The sequence below is a fragment of the Canis lupus genome, chromosome 10 (assembly GCF_011100685.1).
Source record: "Canis lupus familiaris isolate Mischka breed German Shepherd chromosome 10, alternate assembly UU_Cfam_GSD_1.0, whole genome shotgun sequence".
Taxonomy (NCBI): domain Eukaryota; kingdom Metazoa; phylum Chordata; class Mammalia; order Carnivora; family Canidae; genus Canis; species Canis lupus.
Window position 1 is genome coordinate 34,519,009 of NC_049231.1, and position 27,122 is coordinate 34,546,130.

At 36.0% G+C, this 27,122-nt stretch overlaps 1 protein-coding gene across 6 annotated transcripts in view; it reads left to right on the plus strand.

Annotated features, from left to right (window-relative positions):
- SLC41A2 (solute carrier family 41 member 2) overlaps positions 1-27,122 on the plus strand; it is a 119,501-nt gene that overhangs the window by 65,707 nt on the left and 26,672 nt on the right. For all 6 annotated transcript variants that reach the window (XM_038550815.1, XM_038550817.1, XM_038550818.1 and 3 more), the window contains 4 exons: positions 9,577-9,724; positions 14,241-14,320; positions 17,490-17,621; positions 19,359-19,507. In XM_038550815.1, coding sequence (XP_038406743.1) covers positions 9,577-9,724; positions 14,241-14,320; positions 17,490-17,621; positions 19,359-19,507 — 509 coding nt within the window. The remainder of the gene's footprint in view (positions 1-9,576; positions 9,725-14,240; positions 14,321-17,489; positions 17,622-19,358; positions 19,508-27,122) is intronic.

The window sequence follows — 27,122 nt, forward strand, 5'->3', positions numbered from 1 at the left end:
TGAAGTCAGGGATTGAAATGTGGCTAGTATTAGAGAATGTGACTTAATATTTTTCTCCTACTCTATTAATTAATTAATTCACCCACTCAGGCAGGCAGCTGGATGACTTGTAGGCCTCATCTCCCCATAGAAATGGGCTGCTACCTGTGTTGAGGAAGGGAGACTGTCATCAATAGGCTGGATCCCAAAAGACAAAGGGAATGAGTTAGGCATGGTTAGTGCCTCTTTCCCTAGTCTTATCAAGTAGACAAGTCTCTCCCCTGTGAGGAGGAGTGGAGAGAAATGAAGGGGAAAGAAGAGGGTGAAGGGTTTCTACCTATTATTATTCTATGGGTCTTGCCAGGAACATTGAGGGTGGGGTGGGGATGGGACTGGAAGGTTGGTAGTGGTTCTGAATGGGCTGCCTTACATAAATAATGAGGAAGGGTCTATTATTTGCAAACGTGGGTATTCAAATTACCACGAAGTCATTTGTAACATATTGCTCAGTTGCTTGTTAAATAGCACTATGGGTGTCTCCTCAGTTGAAGTTCTAGTAATAAGAAAGTAAGAAAGAGAATGCCATTGAAGAATGTTATCCTAATAAATATGACAATTGTTATAATGATATAGGCTCAGTATTGAGATTCCAGAAGATAAATCAACTTCTGGGGAAAATAATGTGTGTTAGTTAAAATATTATTATTATTATTATTATTATTATTATTATTATTTTAAATTACAGTTGATTTACACTGAAGGGTTTTCTTGGGGTTAGTGTTGGATTATAACATTCTACGTTGTGAACACTAGGGGGCCTCATAAGATCAGCACAGTGTTAGTGGTAGTCTAAATATAAAGGTTAGGAACAGGCACATTTGAATTCTGAGACCCCATTCACCCTGCTGTGCTACCTAGCTCTTGGAAACAAAGTTTAATTCCTGAACTATTGGAAAACCCTATGTTGAAGACTGAAAGCAGTCTTTAGAGATAAGAGGATTTCATGGAGGCTGTAGGCTTCTGTTACAAATGGAGGCTGTGTATTATATGGCTCCCAAAGAATTGGACATTGAGAATAGTCTTTCTTAACTCTTCCCCCTAGAGTTTTGGATACTTAGAAATGACTTGGAACAGCTCCCCTCTTGTCTTGTTAGTTTTGATGCATGTACCAAAGCTCACTCTATGTTCAATGTGTTTTTCTTATGGTCCTGATAAAATTTGCTGATTTCTGATTTTTCCCCTTTTCACCTCACCAGTTCTCCACAAAAAGGACAAAACAAGCCCAGAGCTTTGCTTATTACTATTGACTTTATTATGTGTAGTTACCTATGTCTTTGTTCCTCAGTTAACAAAGTTAAAATTTTAGCCTCGAGTTTAGGCCTCTAGGAGTCGGCAGAAACTTATCTTCCAAGACCCTCCTGCTCCTCTCTTTTTTGTACTTTAGCCAGACTCACCCAGTTACTGATTCTCATACATCAGCCATGATTCTTCTCTTTTCTTCCTTCTGTTATTCCCTTCCCTTTTATTAAGGCCAGTCTGAGGCCTCATTTTCTTTTTTCTTTTTTTAATATTTTATTTATTTATTCATAGAGACACAGGCAGAGGGAGAAGCAGGCTCCATACAGAGAGCCTGACGTGGGACTCGATCCAGGGTCTCCAGGATCACGCCCTGGGCTGCAGGCGGAGCTAAACCGCTGTGCCACTGGGGCTGCCCTGAGGCCTCATTTTCAATGCTGAATTCATGTTTCCCTGTTAATTGATCTTTTCCTCCTCTGGATTCCTGTAGTACTTCACTGATACTTTTCTTGTTCTTTACATTTTACTGATCATTATAGTTTTTTTGTGTAAATGTAGTACCTTCCTTTATGAAGGTATAAGCTGCTGAGGACAAAATTGTGTGTTTTTAAAATTAATGTAAATATCTATATATGTATCTATCTATCCATGTATCTATCTATCAGCATTCCATAGGGCCATATACATAATGGATGTTAAATAAATAACACTTGGTGAAATGCTTTTTTTGAAAGCTATCCAGTTAGTGTGAATAAAAGTTATTCAGGAAGTAGTACACACATGAAAATAGAAGATAGATATTTTTCTGAATCATTTTGCCTTATTCTTTGTCCAATAACAGAATAAATTGTAACAAAAAATTAACCTTTCAATGAGGACACTATTATGGAAATATTGGAAGAGTATCTTATGTTAGCAAAAAATATCAGAGGATTAGCCTCCCTACAGAAAAATTAAATTGGCATCATATGGCTAAGAAAGGTCTTAAAATAGAAGGGAAAATAGAGGGGCACCTGGGTGGCTCAATTGTTTAAGCATCTACCTTTGGCTCAGGTCATGATTCCAGGGTCCTGGGATCAAGCCCTGTGTTGGGGCTCCATGCTCAGCAAGGAGTCTGCTTCTCCCTCTCCCTCTCCCTCTGCCCCTGCCTTCCCCTCATTCTCTCTCTGTCTCAAATAAATATATAAAGTCTTTAAAACAAAACTGAAAACATTAATTTTAAAAAAAGCAAAAATAAAAAGTTAGTTTAGTAAGTAATCTAAGCTCTGGACTATGATATGCTTTGGTATGACTTGCCAAGAAAATACAAAGGTATTTATTCATTTATACAGTAATTAGTAATCTTTAAAACCTATTAAAAGGATAAAGTTAGGCCAGTAACCGAACTACATGTATACATAATGGTTGCTGCCCTTTCTTCTTGTTTGCATACTGTTAAGAGGATTTAAAAAACTCTTTTTAAATTATTTATCACTGCATGGCTATTTAATTCTGGTATGTACATGATTTTATTGATTTGAAAAACTGTCAGCTTTTCTCTTTTTAAGCAAGATCCGAGAAGCAAAATGTGGATTGATTTCTCATTCTTCAAGGTTAACTTTTAAAAAATGGCTTAGTTGAAGCCATAAGAGCAAACACGATCAGCCTTAGGTTGCTTCAGTCTGTGGAAACTAACAGGGATGCCAGGTTATTTACAGGGCATTTTATAATATCACTGCCTGTATATGAGTGGTGATATGAGTAGAATCTAAATTTATCTCTCATGTCACTCTTCAGAGATTTTCAGCATTCACCATCTTAGCTTACAGTGATTCCTAGAATTCAATTTAGTGAGAAAATTCTGATAGTTATAATGGAGGGCACTTAAAAATTTGACAAATTACCGTGCCCCTTGCTTTGTTGCTCACCCAGAAACAAATGTCACTCACAGGAGCTACATATTTCAAAAGAATTTAAGGTAAGAAGAATACATGTTGTTAATGAAATTATGTAATAATTGTTGTAAAATGCTACCAACAATCTAATAAAAGGTGCAAGCCATGAATCAAAAAGATGGCTGTTATGTTTGACAGTTAAGTGGAATCATAGCAATTTGAACCACTTTAGCTGTGTTCATCCTTTTCTGTAGTTTACGTATGTCACAGAATCAATACTAATATACGTGGACATTTCTTAGGCTTAAAATTCTGCAAAGCTCTATCTGTAAAAGTGTATTCTTTTTTCATTTTTTTAAAAATTTGTATTTATTTATGATAGTCACAGAGAGAGAGAGGCAGAGACATAGGCAGAGGGAGAAGCAGGCTCCATGCACCGGGAGCCCGACGTGGGATTCGATCCCGGGTCTCCAGGATCACGCCCTGGGCCAAAGGCAGGCGCTAAACCGCTGCACCACCCAGGGATCCCCCTTTTTTCATTTTTAAAGATTTTATTTATTCATGAGAGACACACAGAGGCAGAGACACAGGCATAGGGAGAAGCAGGCTTCCTGCAGGGAGCCCCATGTGGGACTTTACCCTGCGACGCCAGGATCATGCCCTGAGATGAAGGCAGACACTCAACCACTGAGCCACCCAGGCGCCCCTGTACATGTGTAGGGGCATTCATTTCCTATTGCTGTTGTAACAAATTACCACAAATTCCGTGTCTTAAAACAGCAGAAATAAGTTTTCTTATACTTCTGAAGGCCAAGGTCTAAAATGACTTATACAGGGCTAAAATCAACGTGTTAGCTGGGCTGGCCTTTTCTGGAGGTTTTTAGGGGAAAATGTATTCCTTACCTCTTTCATCTGGTGGCTGCCAACATTCCTTGGCTTGCAGCTGCATTATTCAATCTCTACCTCTATGGTCACATTGCCTACTCTTCTGGAGTCAGATCTCCCTCTAAGTTCTGGCTGGAAGTACACCTGTGAATACATTTCACATTCACTCTAATAATCCAGAATAACCTCTGCATTTCAAAATACTTGACTTACTCACATTTGCAAAGTTTCTTTTATTATATAAGGTAATTATTCACAGGGTCTAGGGATTAGGATATGGATGTATTTGAGGTTCATTATTCAGCCTACTACAATACCCATGGTGATATACTAAGAAATTAATACAAAATATTCTTTTGACTAGGATCATTTAAATGTATTTCATTTCTAAGGAAGACATTTTATTTTTTATTTTTTAAAATTTTATTATTTTATTTTATTTTATTTTATTTTTATTTATGATAGTCACAGAGAGAGAGAGAGGCAGAGACATAGGCAGAGGGAGAAGCAGGCTCCATGCACCGGGAGCCCGGATGTGGGATTCGATCCCAGGTCTCCAGGATCGCGCCCTGGGCCAAAGGCAGGTGCCAAACCGCTGCGCCACCCAGGGATCCTGGAAGACATTATTTTAGATTTTGATATTAGTACATAAGTTCATGGTTGGCTTTTAAAAAAAAATTTTTTTTAAAGATTTTATTTATTCATGAGAGACACAGAGAGACAGAGAGAGAGGCAGAGACACAGGCAGAGGGAGAAGCAGGCTCCATGCAGGGAGCCCGACGTGGGACTCTATCCCAGGTCTCCAGGATCATGCCCTGGGCCAAGGGCAGGCACTAAACCACTGAGCCACCGGGCTGCCCCATGGTTGGCTTCTAATCAACTATTTTCTCTTGCCGATTGAGTCATTAGTGGTTTTCTAAAAGTAATTATTTAATTTTATGACATCTATAAAGCACCAACATATCCTACAAAGAGAAATGTTTTAGAATCTTCCCTTTTCCAATATTTGTAATTTTTCCTTTGCCATCAGAATTAGGTTAGCTGTCAACCAGGAAAAAGATAAGAGGGTCCTATACAATCATAATTTGGTAGGAACAGGCATATTAGATTTGGCAGGAAGTTGAGATAGAATGCATTTACGGTAAATTGATTTTAGAAATTTTTATTTTTAACATAGTCACCCTGAGTTTTTAAACCATTTAATGTTAACATTTTACCCCATTTGCTTTGTCTGTTATTCTTTCTCTCTCCGTCTCTCTCTACATCTATGTATGTATATTTGTATATATTTTTTCTTTGTTTTTTGGACATGAAGATTTTAAGACTATTAAACAATGAAAAAGATTTTTCCATTGTTAGAATTTTTAAAGATTGAGGTACAATTCACATGTGACACAATTCACCTTTAAAAAGTATATCATTCAGGACACCTGGGTGGCTCAGTCAGTTGAGCGTCTGCCTTTAGCTTGGGTCATGATCCCAGGGTCCTGGAATTGAGTCCTGCATTGAGCTCCTTGCTCAGAGGGGAACCTGCTTCTCCTTCTACCTGCCACTCCCCCTGCTCATGCTCTCTCTCTCTTTCTCTCTGACAAATAAATAAAATCTTAAAAGAAAAATTTTTGAAGTGTACAATTCAGTGGTTTTTAGTGCATTCATAAGATCGTATAACCTATTATATAATTCCAGAACACTTTCATTACCCCTAAAAGAAACTTTTAGCTCTCACTCCCCATTCTACTACCCTTTGCCCAGATCCTTCAACCAGTAGTCTACTTTCTATGGGTTTACCTGATCTAGACATTTCAAAAAAATGGAATCATCCAATATATGACGTTTTATGTCCAGCTTCTTTCAATTAATATGTTTTTAAGTTTCATCTGTATTGCAGCATGAATCAGTACTGAATAGCATTCCATTTATGAATATATCACATTTTGTTTATCCAGTTACCATTTCATGGACATTTGGGTTGCTTCCACTTTTTGGCTATTATGAAAAATGCTCCTGTGAACACGCTAGTACACATTTTTGCATGAACATATCTTTTCAGTTCTCTTAGTATTTACCTAGCAGTGGAATTTCTGGGTCATATGATGATAACTGTTTAACTTTCTGAGGAACTACCCACTCATTATTTTTAGTTTATTTACTGAGAAAATTTTCTCCCATTTTGAAAGTCTAAGTGGTGATTCTGAAGTTGGGGTGGTAGGTGCTTCTTTCCACTTCACATATCCTTCCAGATATTAATGTTGAGGATAACTTAAAAGCTCAGTTGGATGCTCCTCTTTTGATCTGAAAACGAAGTACTGAAATAAATGTCTGACCTAGCAGAATAGTTCTTTCCATTTGTGTTTAGTGGATTTTGCCTTTAGTTTTCTGTTTGGTCCTATAAAGAGATTGTTGGCAACCTTAGTTGTATTAGGAGGTAAGGATTGCCTCCTAATTGGGATGTTATTTATCCTTATCTAATATTTTAAGAAGAAAACTGGGAATCTATTCAATAAAGATTTTTTTTTATCAATCTTCTATAAAATTCGTGGAGAAAGTGACACTGTATCATATTAGTCATATCCCTTTAAATGGAGGAAAATGTTTAAATAGATTTTGTTAGCATAATTATTTTGAAGATGTGATCTAGATAAAACCATTAGAAAATCTGGTTGGATATTACTTTAATTATAGTAATTGTTCCTACCTAATAGGGAAAAAAATTGAGTTTTTATCTAGTTCAAACATCTTTAGTCATAGGTGAGAGATCTTTAAATATCTTAAGATGAGGAAATGCAAAGTTTAATCAAAGATAAGATTCTGCACAAGGATTGAAGAATTTTGTGAGGTGCCAGAAAAATTTGGTAACATTTTACTTATATCTTTAAGACTATAAGCTACAAGGATTGTGAGATCAACTCTGTTTTTAAGTTATGAGACCCCTACTATACATGATAAGTATTAGAATCATTGAAAAGAATCCAGGAATGTCCTCGCTGAAATCTCTAATAATAATAAAACCTTGATCAGCTAAAATGATACTACCAAAAATGTTTTGGGATGCTGTTACTATTTCAAGAAGGGATGGGCAACTTTTATCCTTGGGGATATTTAGAATTAAGTATAAAAATGTTGGAGAATCAAATTCATGGTATTAATGGTTTTATGCTAAAGAGGCAAAATATATATTTTTAAATATACTTGTAACTTAGCCTGTCAGAGAAATGTGTCAGTCTTTCTAATCTTATCTTAAATTTGTCATTAATTAATTGACTTATTTTTATAATTTTTAAATATAAATATTTGAAAATTGTATGCATTATATGAATATTTGTAAAAAACTTAAAGACTTACTGTATTTGTACATTTAATTTTTTTAATTTATAAAGATTATCCTAAGTACTTGGAAACTTTTGAGAGACATGAGAAATGTCTATGGTCAATAGAATATCTCAGGGTATTTAACAAAAGTCTGTAAATGTGACTAAATATTATTCCAGACCCTTCAAAATAATTTTTGGTTGGATGCTAGACATTGTGAACATAATAACAGTAAGTGTTCAGTTGTTTTGTTTTTCTTTACAAAATGTTTGACTTTGTTCTTGTAGGCAGTTAATTGTAGATTAGTTTGAGCCTTACAAGCCTTGGTTTCAAGCTTTATTGGCACCAGCCTTGAGTAGACTTTATTCTAGGACAGGTCCTCCTACTAAGATGTGACCCTTCTCAGGTCATGACTAAATGTTCTCAATGTTTAAAGAGGCCTCTCCTCTCTCTAGGATTGACTCTTGAATGACTTCCAGTCATTTGTAAACTCTGAGAAATGTTCATCTTAACAGCTCCCCAGTTATTCTTGGCCTAGCATTGTGGAGTTCACCCTGTGCATGCATGGTGTAGGATTCTATTCACAAGCTCTTTCTCTGATAGCTTCTTTTTCTCCAGTATTTTATCCTATGAATTCTAGCTGCCCTATCCTCACTCTGCTGGAGTTTTCCCTTCCTGAGCTGTGGTCTCCGATGTGCCTTCAGTCAAAAAACTGAGACTATTGTAGGGTGTATCCTCATTCTTTCCCTTCTCTCAGGGATCACAGTCTTGCAATGTTTGTTGTCTACTGTCTGAAGACAGTTGATATCTACCCACATATCTCTATCTATTCTAATCATTTCTGAAAACACTTAAAATTTTGTTCAGAGGTGACATGCAGCATGTCTACAAAGCAAGACAAATAGCTAAGTCCAAAGTCAATGTGGCAGAGAAATATATTCACTCCATAGTAAAACATAACAAGAATGGAAAGAGAATGAATAATGTGATCAAGTAAGACAGTTTACCACAAAGGGGTTATAACAAAGTCCTGGCAATCTGCTATTTCAGTGTGTTCCAAATAGCAAGATGTTAATGATAATGGCCATGATAATTATGACAATGGTAAGTGTTCAATAAATATTAGCTAGGTGTCTGAGCACTATTCTACTTACATGTACTAATTCTCTTAAGACTCATAATAACCCCATGAAATAGATACTATTATTGTTGTCATTTGATAAGAAAATTGAAATTTATAGAAGGTAAATTTCTTGTCCAAGGTAGGTTGTAACACTGAAATGTGAAACTAGGTGGTCTGGCCAAACTATGATTAAACATAGTGTACTGTATTCTATCTTAGCATCTTAAGGGTTCTGAGAAGTTCAGCAGTGAAGAAAGGTGTTTACCTTTATTAAGCTTAGTTTTTCTATTTTATTTTGGAGCTTGGAACACTCTTTAGTATTGGGGGCATATCTATTATCAATTGATTGGCCAGTATTGCTTGGAATGCTTGTACTATAAGATCTTTGTGGGTAAAAATGTCCCATTTGATTTTAGAGTTAAGAGTTTACTAACTTTGGTATCCGATGCCATCTTCTATCAACTCTTGCTATTTCTTAGCTGTGTTCTTAAGCTCCTAAGCATTGGTTTCTTCATAAAATAGAAAAGGCAGTTTGTACCTCATACTTGTGAGGACAGTCAAATGAGATGATGCCAAGAAAGCATTTAGCATAGTACTTGGTAAATAATAGCCAAATAAATGTTAGCTTTTTTTTTTTTTTTACTGTTGTCCTTACTGTTATTTGCTATTCTCATCCAGTTCAGATAACTACTTCAATAAATGTCCATTGAATTAATGTATTCATTTTCAGTTACGTTATTAATGTTTTGACCTTATCTACAGTTTTATTTTTTTAATTTTTAAAAAATATTTTATTTATTTATTCATGTAAGACACAGAGAGAGAGAGAGAGGCAGAGACACAGGCAGAGGGAGAAGCAGGCTCCATGCAGGGAGCCTGATGTGGGACTCTATCCCAGGACCCCAGGATCACGCCCTGGGCCAAAGGCAGGCACTAAACCCCTGAGCGTCTCTTACCTACAGTTTTAAATTTGTGTGAAGTTCAGAGAAAATATATAGCATGTGAATATGTTGGATAACATCCTATCTCTTGGGAAACTTTTACTCTAATGTCTACAGTTGCTACATGATTAGAAGATAGATTCAAATGTTGTCTCTTTTTTAATTTTAGACAACTATTACTACATTTCTCCGTTAGTTGGTGCCTTTTTCTTGGCTCTAACTCCTATCTGGATTATAATAGCTGCTAAACATCCAGCCACAAGAACAGTTCTCCACTCGGGCTGGGAGCCTGTCATAACAGCTATGGTTATAAGTAGGTTAGTATTAAAATGTGTGTGCATGTGTTCTTTATGCCTTTATCTGTGTATATATTAAAACAGCAAAAACAAACAAAAAACAAAAAATAAAACAGCAGCCTGTTTTTATTTCTTAGGTAATTATTTTATATAGCGAAGTTGTAAGAATCCTCATCACAGTGGAATTTTTAACAACAAAAAAGAGACCACCTTAGAGGTCTAGCAACCAGGTATTGATCAAATAAATTGTAGTGTAGTCACAAAATAGAATATTAGCCACTAAAAACAACATTGCAACATTTTTATTGATGTGGAAAGATGTTCACAGTACATTTGGTGAAAGGAGCAAGCAGCTAGAAAAGAGTATGAATTTCCTGTTAAACATGGTGTATTGACATACATTTATCTTCTTCCTTCCCGAAACTACTAAAATGACAGTAATAGAACAGAAAAGCTATAAAACCACAAAGACAGAAGGGGAGCAGAGAGGACAGCAGGTGTGAGATTCAACAAAATTAATAAAGTAGAAATCAGATGGATGATTTTTAACTGAACTAGCAGAATGGAAAAAGCTAAAATCTAACCTGCAGGCCAAGGGACACCCATCAGAAGCAAACCAATCTGAGATTTGAGCCTCAGAAACCCAGAAAGGTGGAGTAATTAGATGCGCACTAAATATTTCTCAGAGCTACAATGAAGAAGAGTGGTTGAAAGTTTATGTAAGAAGCAATTAGATCCCAAAAGCCCTTCTTCAGCTTAACCACCCGAGTGACTGCTCCCTCCCACCTTGGCAGAAGACAAGATTTAACTCTGGAGAGACCAAATCAGAGAGGCCATGGATTTAGAACACCTGCACATCTTTAAAAAAAAAAAAAAAGAAAAGAAACACCTGCACATATGAGGGTGTGGATTACACACTGTCTGAAAAATAAGATTAGGTGAAAATTAAACAAAAAAAAAAGATTAAGTGAAAATTTAGATGCTAAACAGTGAAAACCCTACCCCACTTCCTTTTCTTTGCTCATGGAATGCTGGCAGTCAAGCCTCTACCCTCAGGCAAAAAATCAGAATAATTCCTTTCTGGGGAAACTTATCAGCACAAAAGAAAAAATTGTGGTTACTGACCCTTGTGGGTCCTTTCATGAAAGAGCTGCGTGGCCACCTGACCATTCTTTAGGAGGCCCACCTGCTGACGAGCTCTGCCTGTGTATACACAGTGTGCTGTGCTGAACCCCTTACAGAGGAGTGGACAGTAAAAATGTCTAGCGGTCGCCAGACATTTGATTAAGGCTTCTAACATGAAAGACAAAAGCAGAAAAATGGTACTCAAAGAAAGTGTAGGGATAGTTCAAAGACCTCAAAAAACTCTCATCAGTGTCCTCAGAGCAATAAGAGAATCTATGGCATCCATAAGGCATGAACAGATTGCTCTAATAAGGAACAGATTGCTCTAATTACTAATAAGTACCCCCCAAATTAGGAAAAATATGGGACAAAGCAACAAGTAAAAGTGAGGAAATCTAATTGAAAAGCAGCAAGAGCTCTTAGGAATTAGAAATCTATAGAGGCACCTGGGTGGCTGAGTCAGTTAAGCAACTGACTCTTGATTTCAGCTCAGGTCATGATCCTGGGATCCAGCCCCATGTCAGACTCTGCATTCAGCCCTGGAGTCTACTTGTCCCTCTCCCTCAGCCCCTCCTCCTGCTCTCCATCTCTCAAATAAATAAATAAAATCTTTAAATAGCTGAAACAAAAAAGCACAGTAAAAAGTTGGAAGATAGAACTGAGGAGAACTGTTCTGGAAAATAGAACAGATAGCAAAGAGGTTGGCAACTGGAGGCAAAGAACAAAGAGAAGAAATTACCAAAGAAATAATGTAAGAAAATTCCCTGGAACCAAAGACTGTGGGCTTCCAGCCTGAAAGGGCCCACTAATACTCAGCACAGTGAATACCAGGAGAGACCCAAATCAGAAGACCTTCCTCTAAATCCCAAAATCTTCTGGAGAGAAAAGATGAGTTACATAGAAAGCATTGGGAATCTGGATGATGTCCAATAGCAACACCTAAAGTTATTCTTCAAAATTCTGAGGGAAATTATTTTGAACATAAAGTGTGGTCGTGATATCAACCAAATGTAAGGATGGAATCAAGAAATTTTCAGACATGCAGGATCTCAGAAACTTTGCTTCCCATTTGCCCTTTCATATAAAAGCTGGTAGAGAAGATATGGCCTATCAAAATGAGGACATAAATCAAGAAAGAAGGTGACAAAGGAATGAGGAAACCCACTCCATGAGGACATGTATGGTTCATTTTTCTGTGATGTAGATTGCTTTTTTGTAAGATTCAGGCAGTAGGGTCCTATGAAATGCTGGGACTTGGTCATGGTGCACAGACCAAGACCTGGCGTGGGGAGACTGAAGGGAAGATGCAGGGAAGAACAGCTGTGCAGCAGGCCTCCAGGCCACCATCCAGGTTGGCAGGAGGACAGTGGGCTTAAGGAGGAATGTTTCTAAGAAACAAAAATGGAATTGATGAGTTACCTGATGAGTTTGACTCTATTCAGAGGCATTTCGTGAACTTTGTTAGAAAGTTGAGACTGAATGACTAATAAGTACCCCCCAAATTAGGAAAAATATGGGACAAAGCAACAAGTAAAAGTGAGGAAATCTAATAATGCACTTGGTGGCTCAGTTGTGAATAATTCCTAAAGTAAAGCCTAAATTTTTTTCACCCAAAATTATATAACCAAGTTGGCAAGTTAAGGGGAGAAAGGGAATTATGAAGGATCTGAAGTGCAAGTGAGATTAAATCCTCATCTGTCACAGTGGAGGTCATTAGGTAAATGTCTAAAATTAAAATCAAGAAGTCACAGTATAAACACATTATTTAGAAATATAGAATTAAACGCCAGAAGCAACAGCTAGAGAAGTTGAAAAAAATTGCTAGTGGAGAACAGGTTCTAGGAGGGGGGGCTGGGCACGATTTAATAAGCTCTGTTGTACTTTCACTTTTAAAATAATGTACATATGTTTATTTGGTAAAGATAAAATGTAATAAAAGTGAAGAGAGAACTATCTTTACCGTGTGAGTTGTGTGTGTGTGTGTGTGAGTTATTATTTTTAAAGATGTTTAAAAATGTCTGGGAGGCTATATACCAGCATGCTAACAATATAGCTCTGAATGATGGTACAGTGGATTTTTGTTTTCTTCTTTTGTCTTTTCTTATTTTTCTATGATATTTTGTTACCTGGGTCATAAAAACATAATAAGATGTGTTTTAGCAAGTATTCATGTTGTATTCACAGCATGAACCTGTGCATTTTGGCACAGAAATTTATTCTCTGACACATAAAACTAGTTTTTCTATGAAATATATATATATTTTTTTAAATTAGAGCTTAAATTATTAAAATACTGCAAAGGAACTTTACAGTGTAACTTCTATTTTATTTTTTTACAGTGTAACTTTTAATGGGGCATCCTAGTAATTTAGGCATATTAGGCCACAATTTATTTATTTTGCTAAAAATTAAATAATATTTAATAAGTTCCTGATGTTAACTATCAGATATCGGTAGAACATTTGATCTGATATTTTTACAGTCAACCCCACTATCTGATAACATGGGGTTTATTTTTCTGTAATGTAGATGACATTTTCCCGGAAGATTTAGACAACAGGATCCCATGGGGTATAGGGACTGGCAGTGTTTTATGGGACTTAGACCAAGAAACTGAAGGTAACCAATTGGTAATGGTCTTAGAAACTTGAAAAATCTCCAAGCTCCATAGAGACAGTCAGAGTATATGGCTTGCTGCTATACAACTGTATGTTATTTTTCCAGACCTCTGTCCTCAAAATCAGGTCTTTCTATGGCTACAGCTCATTAATTTCCCAGGGATAAGATGCTACACCTATCTAGTTTTAACACAATAAAAATGATCTAATACTTTGTTGATTTCAAATATGAAAAAATAACCTTTTAAAAACTATTTTTTTAGGGGGATCTGGCAGGCTCAGTTGGTAGAATATGACTCTTGATCTTGGGGTCAGAGTTGTGAGTTCAAGCCCCACATTGAGTGTAGAGCTTTAAAAAACCAAACTATTTTTTAAATTATAGGAACAATAAATGCACATGATTTTTAAAAACTAGTAAATAGAAAAGGATGTAAAATAACCCACAATCTTTTGTTAGTCCCTCCACCCAGAGATAGACATTGTTAATAATTTCATATATATCCTTCCAGACATTTTAATGCGCTTAAAACATATTCTTTTCCTTTTTATAAAGAACATATCTTGGAGATCAGAAGGAGAGGTCTGACATGTAGGACTATAGCCTTATTCCATGTTTTATTTCCAACATTTCCTGTTAACATTGACTTTTACTTTGAATGTTTTTCCTTTGTATTCTTTTTTTTAAATGTCTAAAATTTTATTTTTAAAAGTAGAGATCTTTGTATGTAAAGGACAGCTTCAAATTAGTAGATTTCTTTTCTCTTCCCTAAATTACATGATTTTCTATTTTTCAGCATTGGGGGCCTTATCCTGGACACAACTGTATCTGACCCAAACTTGGTTGGGATTGTTGTTTATACACCAGTTATTAACGGTAAGAATTAGATATACTATTTCATAATGGTATCAAATCATTATATACTCTCAGTTGCTACCAGGAATTTTAGGGTTCAGATTTTAAGAGGTGTATCTTCCCCTCTCTCCCATTCTCCCTTCACCCCCAGCTTCTTCATGGTAGAAATGACATTCTCTGTTCTCAGTATGCACAACATATTTTTGGAAAGAACTGTTTCTCTTACTACTTGATATTTGAGAGTGAAACATACTTGATTTTTAAGATTAGTGTGGCAAAATAATGATATTTCGATTCTGGATTATCATTTACTTTGAGTTTATCTGCTATCTCATGTTTTGCTACTGTTCCTGTCCATTTATGTGGATCAATTAGAGTTAGCTAGGTTTAAACATTGTTTAAGTCAATTCAGTTCATTAAAATCTGTCACTCCTCTGTGAATCCCTTTAAGATCTGCCTTATATTTTTTTCTTACCTATAAAATGAGAATTATAATACTTAGGTTCACACGGGTTTTTGTATGAATTCCATTTAATAAGATAATTTTAATCTACTCGTACTGGCTTTTGGTCTGGCTGTCATTAAATTGGATTTTAGTATAGCCTACACCAATATAATTTAAAAAGTAATTCTACCTGAGGGAAACCATGTCATAGGGTATGCTACAAATTTAATATAAATTGTTTTTGTATATTTATATGTAATAATATATGTTGTATGAAGGCAAGTTCTCCAAAATCCAACTTCATACCTAAAATTTCAACTCCTCCTGCCTGTCAAATCAAGTTTGAATTCTTCTGCTTCCCTTTCAATGGCCCTCTACATGTGTACATACATACATACATGTACATACATGCATGCATGTGTACATACATGTGTACAACTTTTTCCTTTGTCTTTCTAACCAGATTCTTATTTCGTGGCCCTACAAAGATCTAATTTTCATTGCCTGGAATTACTGCTTTACTTCGACCTGTTCAAATCCTCTTCAGTGATTATTAGTTGATGAAGTCACTAGCATAAATATTATCCACTAATACCATGAGAGTTGTATTGTCCAACATTTCAGTGAAAAATTTGTATTATAACAACCCTGTTATTAGTAAGGTTTTAATCAGTGTTTCTGTTACTTCATCTTACATAAGAAACAATTCTGGAGCTTCCCCAAAGTGCTCCTCTTTGAAGCCATGATATTACCTGGTAGTAAAAACTTTTTTGGATCTCAGTAAGTGAATCTCTTTAGTTGGATATCACAGTGAGCTCACTGTATGTTAAATTCCACTCATTAAAAACATTGATAGAGAAGATCCATTCCATTGTCCTCAAAAAAGGTGGAGCTTTTGAGAATTGAATTTCATTTTTTGATATGCTAGAGGATGTACTATTTAAAGGACCCATCACCATCATCATTTGCTAACTAGTTGGTACCTACTATGTACCCGATAATGCAGGTCTTTTATGCATATCATTTCATCCTCACAATAAGAAAGTAATGTGCCCGTCATCTCACACCTAGTAAGTGGTAACTCAGCATTTAAACCCAGATCTTGGGGCAGCCCGGGTGGCTCAGCGGTTTGGCACCGCCTTCAGCCTGGGGTGTAATCCTGGAGACCCCGGGGTCGAGTCCCATGTTGGGCTCCTTGCATGGGGCCTGCTTCTCCTTCTGCCTCTCTCTCTCTCACTCTCTCTCTGTCTTTCTCTCTTTCAAGAATAAATAAATAAAATCTTTTAAAAAATAATAATAAAAAAAAATAAACCCAGATCTGCTTGATTCCAAAGCCTGTGCTTTTTCCCCCCTCAAAATTACTAATTTATCTGTTTTATTAGTTACAAAAATACACACTTTGTTTAAAGTAAGGGCATATCAGTGTTGATATTGTGACTAAGATATCTTTTAATGCTTATTAACATCTCTCAGAACTAGTAGCATTTTCAAAAATAGATTTCACAAAATACTAGTTCAGTGAGGTATTAATAGTATAATTTGATAAGTGAGCTTTGTGGTCTATTAAGTTTGGGAAGTATTAGGTCAAATAGATTTCTTTACTCCAGGATTTTTTTTTTTAATTTATTTATGATAGTCACAGAGAGAGAGAGAGAGAGGCAGAGACACAGGCAGAGGGAGAAGCAGGCTCCATGCACCGAGAGCCCGACGTGGGATTCGATCCCGGGTCTCCAGGATCGCGCCCTGGGCCAAAGGCAGGCGCCAAACCGCTGCGCCACCCAGGGATCCCAGCTCCAGGATTTCTTAAAGCCTTAATCATGCTAATATGAACCTCTCCTGAGACTTCTGCTAGCAAGGGGTTAAGATTTCTAGAACTAACCTTCCTTCGGACCCCAGACCATACTTTGGGAACTACTGATCTAGGGCTTATCATATATCTTTACCACAGTATACTTTCAAATAATAATCTAGCCCATTTATATAAAGGGTAAGCACCTTATATCAGTATACCTAGATTTTCACTTCTTTTTCTTATGTATTCTTTTTGTCATACATTTTGCTTTGTTATAAATCCTATATACATTGTTATTATTTTTGCTTTCAGTGGCCGGTTATTTTTAAGGAGATTAAAAATGAGAAAATGGTATCTTCTCTATTTTCTAATATATTTTACATTTCTAACACCCTTCTTTCCTGTGTGTAGTTCCAGATTTCCATCTGGTTTTATGTTCCTTTTGCCAAGAGAAATTCATGTTTCTTGTAGGACAGGTTTGTAAGGTATTTGAGAGGATAATCTAGGTTGAAAGTTGACTTTCTTGAGTTTTTTTTTTTCAGTCCTTCATACCAATTTCTTTAGTGACCTAAGGAAGAAAAATATCAAGCCTTGTCTGTTTGAAAAAAAATCAAGCTTATTTTTCCTCTCATTAAGGTGATAAGCATTAAACATCTTGCTACCTATCTTTATATCTTGACTATGATAGTAATTTAAAAAAATTATTTAGTCTGGTCAGCTTTCAGTTGGATGAGTCAGATTTGAAAAAATAATGCATGAGTCTTTCATAACAATGACTTTATGTCTTTGGAATATGTACCTTAACATTAAATAAATCAACATCTCAGAAGAATTCTTTTTTGTTTGTTTGTTTTATTGGCTCAGGATATAACACAAAGAGCCTTGCCTTTGGTTGAATTTTTACAGTTGTTTAAAATAGGAGGATAATTGGTTTGTTTTTCCTTATGTTTCAGGTATTGGTGGTAATTTGGTAGCCATTCAGGCTAGCAGGATTTCTACCTACCTCCATTTACATAGCATTCCAGGAGAATTGCCTGATGAACCCAAAGGTTGTTACTATCCATTTAGAACTTTTTTTGGACCAGGTATGTGCTTGTGGATTTTTACATATTTTTTATCAGGAATAATTCTTCACTGATAATAGAGATGGGCGACATTTGCTGAGTACATATTTTGATAGTTTTGCATGACTTTTTAATTTCTGAGACCCGAATAGATTTTAAATAGAGTAGATTGTGTTCATTAAATCTCAGTGAACAAAAAGTCATTTATATCAATTCTGCAGTTGCTGAGGAATTTTGTATACTTTTTCTGTTTCATCCTATTTTCTGGGATGTCTTGTTCATGAGTCAAGAAAGAGGAACCTTTTACCCACAGGAAAACACTGCTAGGTGATTTAGAGAGACAGATATACTGTCTTTCCTATATTAATCCTTTTGGCTTTTTTTTTTTAAGATTTTATTTATTCATTCATGAGAGACAGAGAGAGAGAGGCAGAGACACAGGCATTGGGGAAGCCCAACGTGGGAACTCAATCCCCAGTCTCCAGGATCACACCCTGGGCCAAAGGTGGTGCTAAACCGCTGAGCCACCCGGGCTGCCCCCTTTTGGCTTTTCTAAATGTAGACATTGGATCCCAAACAAACGGAAGGAGAGGGAAAAACCTCTATAATAAGGAACAGCATCCTGTGTCACCCAGGAAGTGACTACCAAAAAACTATGACCACAGTATTAAACCTCACAATTCTTATCACTTCTTTTCTGAGGAAAATAAAGGTTATTATTGACTTTTTTTAAAACTTAAATTCAATTAATATATAGTGTATTTTTAGCTTCAGAGGTAGAGTTCAGTGATTCATCATCAGTTGCATATAGCACCCAGTCACATCATGTGCCCTCCTAATGCCCATCACCCAGTTATCTTGATCCCCCACCCACCTCCCCTCCAGCCATCCTCAATTTGTTTTTCCTATGATCAGCAATCTCTTATGGTTTGTCTCCCTCTCTGATTCCTTCCCATTCTGTTTTCCCCTCCCTTCCCCTATGCTCTTCTGTTTTGTTTCATAATTCCACATGAGTAAGATCATGTAATAATTGTCTTTCTCTGACTGACTTATTTTGCTCCGCATAATACCCTCTAGTTCCATCCATGTCATTTCAACGGCAAGATTCATTTTTTTGATGGCTGAGTAATATTCCATGGTATGTATATGTGTGTATACATATATATGTATATATACACATATGTATATACACACACACACATACATATGTGTATATAGATACACTCACACACACACATACATATACACCACATCTTTATCCATTCCCTGCCAGTGGACATCTGGGCTCTTTCTGTTGTTTGGCTGTTGTGGACACGGCTGCTATAAACATTGGGGTGCAGATGCCTTTTTGGATCACTACATTTGTTATTATTGACTTTTGAGTAAGAATCAGAAGTGCCCAGTGAAATATCAGTAAAAGAACTCTGAAGGAAAAGTAAAATTAAAACATTCCTATGCTTTAAGAATTTTGTTTTCTTTTGTTCTCCCTCTGATTATCACTGTAGATATAAAAGTCTGGCCAGTGTTCTTCATAGCAAGTTTTTGTCAACTTCCTGCCATTTAATTAGCACATAACATATAGTGAGAATTTTAAAGAATTAAGTAAACTGTGAATGGTTGAAATGTATTGTTAGCCACAGAATTTTACGAAATGCTATACAGTATAGTAACTAGAAAGTAATCCTTAAATTTTAACAACCGTGACTTATTAGTACCCAAGCTAGGATTTTATTTTGACTTTTATGTTTTCTACTACAGGAGTGAATAATAAGTCTGCTCAAGTTCTACTGCTTTTAGTGATTCCCGGACATTTAATTTTCCTCTACACTATTCATTTGATGAAAAGTGGTCACACTTCTTTAACTGTGATCTTCATAGTGGTATACTTATTTGCTGCTGTACTACAGGTAAGAGTTAAAACCTCTGGTAATCTTTTTTTTTTATCCTCAGACTGCTGTAACAAGCATAAATATGTAAATCTAAGAGCACATAAACTATTTTAACATTTCAAAAAGCAACTGAGGGGCACCTGGGTGGCTCAGGTGGTTAAGCATCTGCCTTGGGCTCAGGTCATGATTCCAGGGTCCTGGGATCCAGCTGTGTCAGACTCCCTACTCAGTGGGGAGTCTGCTTCTCCTTTTCCCTCTGCCCCCCTACCTGCTCCTTCTCTTTCTCCCTCTCTCTCTAATTAATTAATTAATTAAATCTTTTAAAAAAAATAAAGCAACTGAATGACTTTGTATAGATTCCATCTTCCTAAAACCAAGAAATTCATTTTTAATACAATCTAATAAATAGAACCTTCAGATTTCTTGTTTCCGGAATTCCATGTCTCCCTTTCCCTCCCTCCCTCCCTCCCTCCCTCCCTTCCTTCTTTCTTTCTTTCTTTTCTTTTCTTTTCTTTTTTTTATTTTATTCTTTTTCTTTTCTTTTCTTTCTTTTCTTTTCTTTCTTTTCTTTTCTTTTCTTTCTTTCTTTCTTTTCTTTCTCCTCTTGTTTCACATGAACACATTTTCTGATAGATTCCTGAGAGCTTTTGCATGTTGTAAAGTGCTTTTACATGAATAGGTTGAATGGATATAAAATTCTTTCTTTTAGAATTTTGAAGGCTTTGTTTGCTTCAATGCTTTTTAACTTCTGTTACCCATCAAGAATAACTGGTGCTGTTCTCACTGCAGATCTCATTGTACATAAGTTCTTTTTATCTCCCTAGAAGCTTGAAAGATCTCTTTTTTTACCCCTTGTTATTAAATTGCAGGTTGATGGGCCCTGGTTTGGATATACTTTGTTTTGTTGAACATCGTTTGACCCTTTCAATCTAAAAAATCTGTGTTCTTCAGTTCTAGGAAGAGTTTTGAATTATTTCTTTGATTCTTTCCCCCTTCTTTCTTCCTGGAATCTTATTTGATTCCTAAAGCTCTTGCATTTCTGATCTTATTCTCCTTTTTGTCTTTTTTTCTGGGAGATCTCTGTGCCTTTCTACATCTTTGTTGTGTGAGTGAAATTTCAGGAGACAGTAGGGTTGAACATATATACTCACCTTGCCATCTTTATGTGGGAAACTACCATTTTAAAAATTAAGGAAATCAGCTTTGTTTTAACATCTGATCGATATAATGCACATAATTTAAAAATTAAATAGTACTGAAATGTATTCTACCTTTCCAGTTACATTCCTCAGAGATACTCACTGAAATATTTTAGCTGTTTCTTCTTATGTGTATCTGCAAGTTTTAAAGTAACATGCCTTAAACTTTAGACTTTTGCTAATAAAAAGTGAGGATTTAAGGGATTATGTTAACACCCCATTTTTTCCATATAGTTATATCACAATTTTTTGTTAAATTTGCAGCCAGTGTTTGTGTGACTATGTAAACATCACGTACTATCGAGCCGGATAGTATAGTGTGATTGTATTTCCTTTTTGTGTACTTTATTTTTCTTGGGGTTAATAATTACATCTTTTTTCCTTTGCATCATTTTCCATAAACCCAATCTTTCCAACAGTTTCCACTTTTCTTTGGCTTCTTAGGCTTGGCTTCTTGCTAAACTCTGTAGGATTAGCACCTCCTACAGTGAGAAATTCTAACCTCATAAAAGATACATTCAAATAATTTTTTGACGAGAGAATATTTAAATTTGGCCTTCAAGACCAACACTGTTCTAAGTGCATGAAACATATCGATTCACTTAATTTTCACAAAAACTCTATGAGATTTGTTCTTTTCATGTAAATCTGTGATTTTCAAAGTGAAGGCCATACAAAGCAATCCAATGTATACAGGAAAAAAAGTTAGAACATCTGTGTATTTTTTCCTCATTTGCTTAAAATGTCTATTTTCTTCTATTTTTGTGATTGTCTTATAATAAACAGATTAGCACCGTGTTAAATAAGTAGGCTTAGGTATTTTATACTAGGACTAAATAACTTAAAACTTCTGGAAAGTAAAAGCATGGAGATGAGAAAGTACAGAGTTTGTGTTGGAAAGAGAAAGTAATTCATACCCAGAATATAAGTAGGAGGAGGGAGTAGATGAGAGAAGGTTAAGAAGGTACATTAGGGCCACATAGAAAGGGCTCAAGTGCCAGGCAAGGGAGATTGGAATCTACTCTTAAAATAGCAAACACCCTATGACTTAATTGATATATATATATATATATATATATATATATATATATATATTTAAGATTTTATTTATTTGACAGAAATAGTAGGAGACAGCACAAGCAGGTGGGGGGAGGGAGAAGCATGCTCCCTGCTGAGGAAGGAACCGACGTGGGCCTGGATCCCTGGACCCTGAGATCATGGCCTGAGCAGAAGGCAGACACTCACCTGCCCTTAATTGATATTTTAAGCTTTTCTATAATGCTCTGTAGTACCTGAGAGTTTATTAAAGGTCACCTATCAAATCATCATTGATTCATCCAGTAAACCTTAATTCTACTAGATGTAGAGATGGGTTTTAAATCCCAGGATGAATAAATTCAGACCCTATCTCTGGAGGGAAGACTACTACATGAACAGATAATTATATTGTAATGTAATATACAAATGCTGGGAATAGCTACATATAAGGTGCTTTCAGAGCTTGGAAGGAAAAAGCAACTAACTCTACCTAGGGAGTAATATTTTTCTACTGCGCAGTAGGGACAAAAGTTATTTCAAATGCTTTTTGACACTGGCTTCCTTTATTGCTGTATATGATACAGTCATTTATCTCTGTGTAAGTATTATGAAAAAGGTGCATTCTTCAGTCCCATGGGAAATTTCAGAGATTGTTGTCTGATCTATTGATAAACATGCCATTTTTAGAGCATGTTTCTATTTGCAACTCCACCTCTTAGCCTCATGGATTGATTTTACATTTATGTTTATGGCTCTTTGTCAGCACATTATCACACATCATTTCACCTGAGTCAATAAGGATATAATTTTTCTGAACTTACAAAAATATTAGATTTCAGCCTATACTCAGAGAAATCCTACATGTCTTTTTCTATCCTCTGACTTAATTCTGACAAGTAAAGGTTGAAAAAATGGAGGTGAGGAAAGAGTAATATTAATCATCTGTATCTCAGTTACCTTCTTATAAGATGGGAGGAATAAGAGTACGTACCTCATAACTTATTTTTAAGATTAAATGAGTTAATTATAGAAAACTTACTACGAAAAAAAAAAGAAAGAAAGAAAACTTACTACGTAGTAGATGCTATTTAAGTGTTAACTGATGCTGTCGTTATTAAAACTAGAAATGTAAGTGATGAGGCATTGATCTCTGATTACAATTGGAAAATATTTTTTAATCTTATAGTGTTGATTGATTTTCTTATGTATCTTTTACGACTTTCGTTTTTATGGGTTTTAGTTTTTACTATTTCCCCAAGAATCAGCTAATCTGCCAGACTAGATCTTTGCATGTACCATACATTGTATATTATTCCAGTGGAATAGCTTAGAGTCAGATTGTAAATGCTCAAATCAAACCATCATGTTCTGACACTAACATATGTGACACACATGTAAATACACACACACACACACACACACACACACACTTCTTTGGAAATTGAGATTTAGATAAAAGGCCTTCCCCTGCCCACTTCAATCAATTCAAAGATGGACAGAATGATGAAATACTTTCTAAAGACAAAGATTCCTTGACCACTTTAAGACTCACTTGGGTTAACACCCAGCTCTTACTCAAATATTTTAGTTCACCCTTCCCATCCCCAAACTCTATATTTTGATGGAATATTCAGTAATAAGGTTTTCTGATGCATGTTTATTTTCTTCACATTTAGATTTCCTACCTCCTGGAGGCTAGAGACCAAGTCCCTTTTCCTTATGGTCTTCTACACAAGACATTATATAGTGGTTGTTTTTGAATTCTTGGTGCTTTGCTTTCTTCCTAATATTATTTGATGAATCCCCCACCCCACCCCCTCACCACCCAATTCCCCAGCCAACTAAATGAAGGAAATCTGGTTGAAAGAAACCTCATATAGGACTTATTATAATGACATACATAGTAACAATTATTTGTAGTATTTTTGCATTTACTCAGATATCAGCTCTTCCTGGAAGCCTTATTTGAATACTTGATTTGGTCTGAGTGCCCTTATTCTGTGCCCATAGTCCCCTGTGAATATCATTATTCTAGCTTTTCCATATTTTATCAACATCATCTGTTTATGTGTGTCTCACCCATTCTAGAGAAGGGATCTTTGACTTACTCATTTTTACTCTTTTACCTAGCCCCATCTCTGCTCAGTTAGTTTTTGTTAAACTGAATGCCTATATCTTTTTTTTTTTTTTTTTCTGAGAGCCATTTCTTGCTGGAGCCTGGGATCACAGTAGGGTTTGGGGCTTTGCCCAGGGCTTGCTGGAGGTCTCAGAATCCATACAAAGGAGCAGGCTGAGCTGGCTAGAGCCGAGGAGGTAGGAGTGGTTGGGGGCAGGGGCCAGGGGGCTACCTCTGAATGACTATATCTTGCCAGCCATGTCTTCTTCTTCACTGAAGGGAAGAGAAAAGTTTACAACTGTATTTAAACCCATAAATGCCAGAAAAACTGAAAACTCTGAATTTTCTTCTCTTTGCTTTCAATAAACACCAGGTTTCTCTCTTTCAAATGACTTAGGTATTGAGAATAAGAGGCATTGAGAAATAAAACATAAAACCTCCAAATTCTATCAACATTCAGCCAGAATTATAAGTTTTTTTCTGAAATGTTTAGAAATGAAATGACTTGGTATCTAGAGAAAGGTAGGGGTATATAGATAAAACAGTATTGGTCATGAGGTGGTCACTGGTGAAACTGAGTGATGATACATAAGAATGGTATGGGTTCATTTATACTGTTCTGTGTATTTTTGAACTTCTGCATAATGAGTTTTAAAAATTAAGATTTTATTTAAGATGTTAACACAAGAATGTTTTATCTATTTGTTTGTTTTAGAGAGAGGGTGGGAGAGAAGGAGAGGGAAAGTCTTAAGCAGGCTCCATGCCCAAAGCAGAGACCCACACAGAATTCAGTCTTACAACCCTGAGATCATGACCTGAGCCAAAATCAAGAGTCCCATGTTTAACTGACTGAGCCACTCAGGCACCCCTAACACAAGAGTTTTTTCAGAGCACATTAACTTTCTAATTTTGGTCCTGTAGCTGACTATTTCTTATATCAAGTGAAAAATAAAAAAAGTCAACTTGAATTTGAAGTGGTTTGGGACTTGGAATGGTCAAGTATCTTGTATCTTGTTTTGCCCTTGGCACACATTAACTACAATTTTTTAAAGCTATTCTTTAAATTTTAAAAATCCACTTAGATGTTACAAATTACATTATTTAGGTATTTATCATGTGTCTTGCAATTAGAAGGAATACATAATAAATGTGTTTTTGTTGTATGCAGTAAGGCCACCGAACTACAGTTGGTAGCTGTGATGGATTATACAACTTACTTGTGTTCTTGCCCAAGGCCCAAGAGCAGTCAGGATTCGTTGGAATATGTCAAGGCCAGAATAATCTATGAGAGGCATTTATATTTCGTACATCACTGGTCGTATTGCATTTTGAGTCTTTTTTTTATTTTTTATTTTTTTCAGCAGTAAGGATAGGTTGGCACCAAGCTAACCATCCTGGACTACTCATTATATCTTTTATGCCATCAGCCAATATTTATAAGACTGCTAGCCATGGCTAAGGATATAGCTGTTGGCTTTAGAACATAATTTTTTCATCTGTGTCACATTAGCCCACTGAACCCACACTTTGATTTTATAGAACCAGAGAACCCTTTCTTCCAGAAACTTAGAGATGATTGGGGTCTTTCTTTCTAAGTGATGATTTCCTCCCCTTCACATCTTACTTATTCAGATGCTTCCTTCACTGCGCAAAGCTTGTTAATTTGTGAAATCAAAAGCATAATATGGAATTCCAGGTTCTGATGAACCTCATTGACTTTCTAAGATCTACTGAAGGGAATCCAGATACCTTCTTCAGAGTTTTCTGTCTCTAATTCTTTGTTTGCCTTATTCTCTATAGTCTTTTTCAAGGATATAGTATTTTGACAGCATAATAAACTTAAGGTACAGAAGTAACTATCAATCAAATAAGCAGACTGGCAATTTCTTGAGCAGAAAAGGAACAAAGTACATTATGGCTTGTTTCCCTAATTAAAGTCTCTACTAGTTTCCCTTTGTGTTTGAAATCCTAACTGCTTCCTTTGTCTATGAAAAGACAAAAGCATAAAGCTGGGATGACATACCCTACAAGAAGCAAAAAATAAGCACATATAGGGTATATTAATTTGTTTTGTTATAAAATCTTTTAATGGGAAGAAAAGAGACTTTTTAGTTCTAGATGCCTATTGAAGTCCCACAAAGTGGGCCACCTGGGTGGCTCAGCGGTTAAACACCTGCCTTCAGCCCACAGGGCATGCTCCTGGAGTCCCAAGATTGAGTCCCACATCAGGCTCCCTGCATGGAGCCTGCTTCTCTCTCTGCCTGTGTCTCTGCCTCTCTCTCTCTCTCTCTCTCTCTCTCAGTCTCTCATGTATAAATAAATAAAATATTTTAAAAAAAAGGAATTCCAACAAAGTGCTTGCTAATTGGTGTAAACTATGAATCAAAACCATTTCTAAATGAAATTTTTAATTCTCTATTTTAGGCACTGTTTTGTGCAGAAAATTAGGTCATTAAGAATGCTACTAAAATTTCAGCAGCACCAAATTCCATAAGAAAGTCATTTTGAAAGTTGGTTGTAGAAAACCTTTGCTCCTGGCTCTGTTGTTTCATGTGAGGGAGACAAAATATTTCCATTAAATGGTGTAATGACAAGTTCTCAATATATAAAATTGAGAATTGTACATATCAGGATTTTTATCAAATCCATAATACATGCAGTCTTCCAAGCACTATGCTAGTCGCTGTACAAAGAAATAGAAGCACATTGTCCCTAGCCTTTACGATCTTCTCTCAGTCATGGGAGATTGGATTTATTAAGACTTCCCTGCATATAACAATAGAGTCTTCTTCTGTAATTTCACAATGAGATTTTTTTTTGCCAATGCCTGGATTTTAATCTTTAAAAATACTTCAATAGATTTTTTTAAGGGGAGGATCAGACTATATATTATAGCTGACAAGAAACTTCAGTTAATATCAGTAAAGATGAAATTATTCTTAGCAAGATAGTAATTTTTATACTTTTTATTAATATGATTTTTAAAACAGAAGTCTCGTTAGTTTTTGTTACTACCTTTTAGTAGACAGTATATGTTTTTTTTTTATTTTTTTTTTAATTTATTTACCTATGATAGTCACACAGAGAGAGAGAGAGAGAGAGAGGGGCAGAGACATAGGCAGAGGGAGAAGCAGGCTCTATGCACCGGAGCCCGATGTGGAATTCGATCCCGGGTCTCCAGGATCGCACCCTGGGCCAAAGGCAGGCACCAAACCGCTGCGCCACCCAGGGATCCCCCAGTATATGGTTTTGAATTTTATACTTATGTGCAAATTGCACA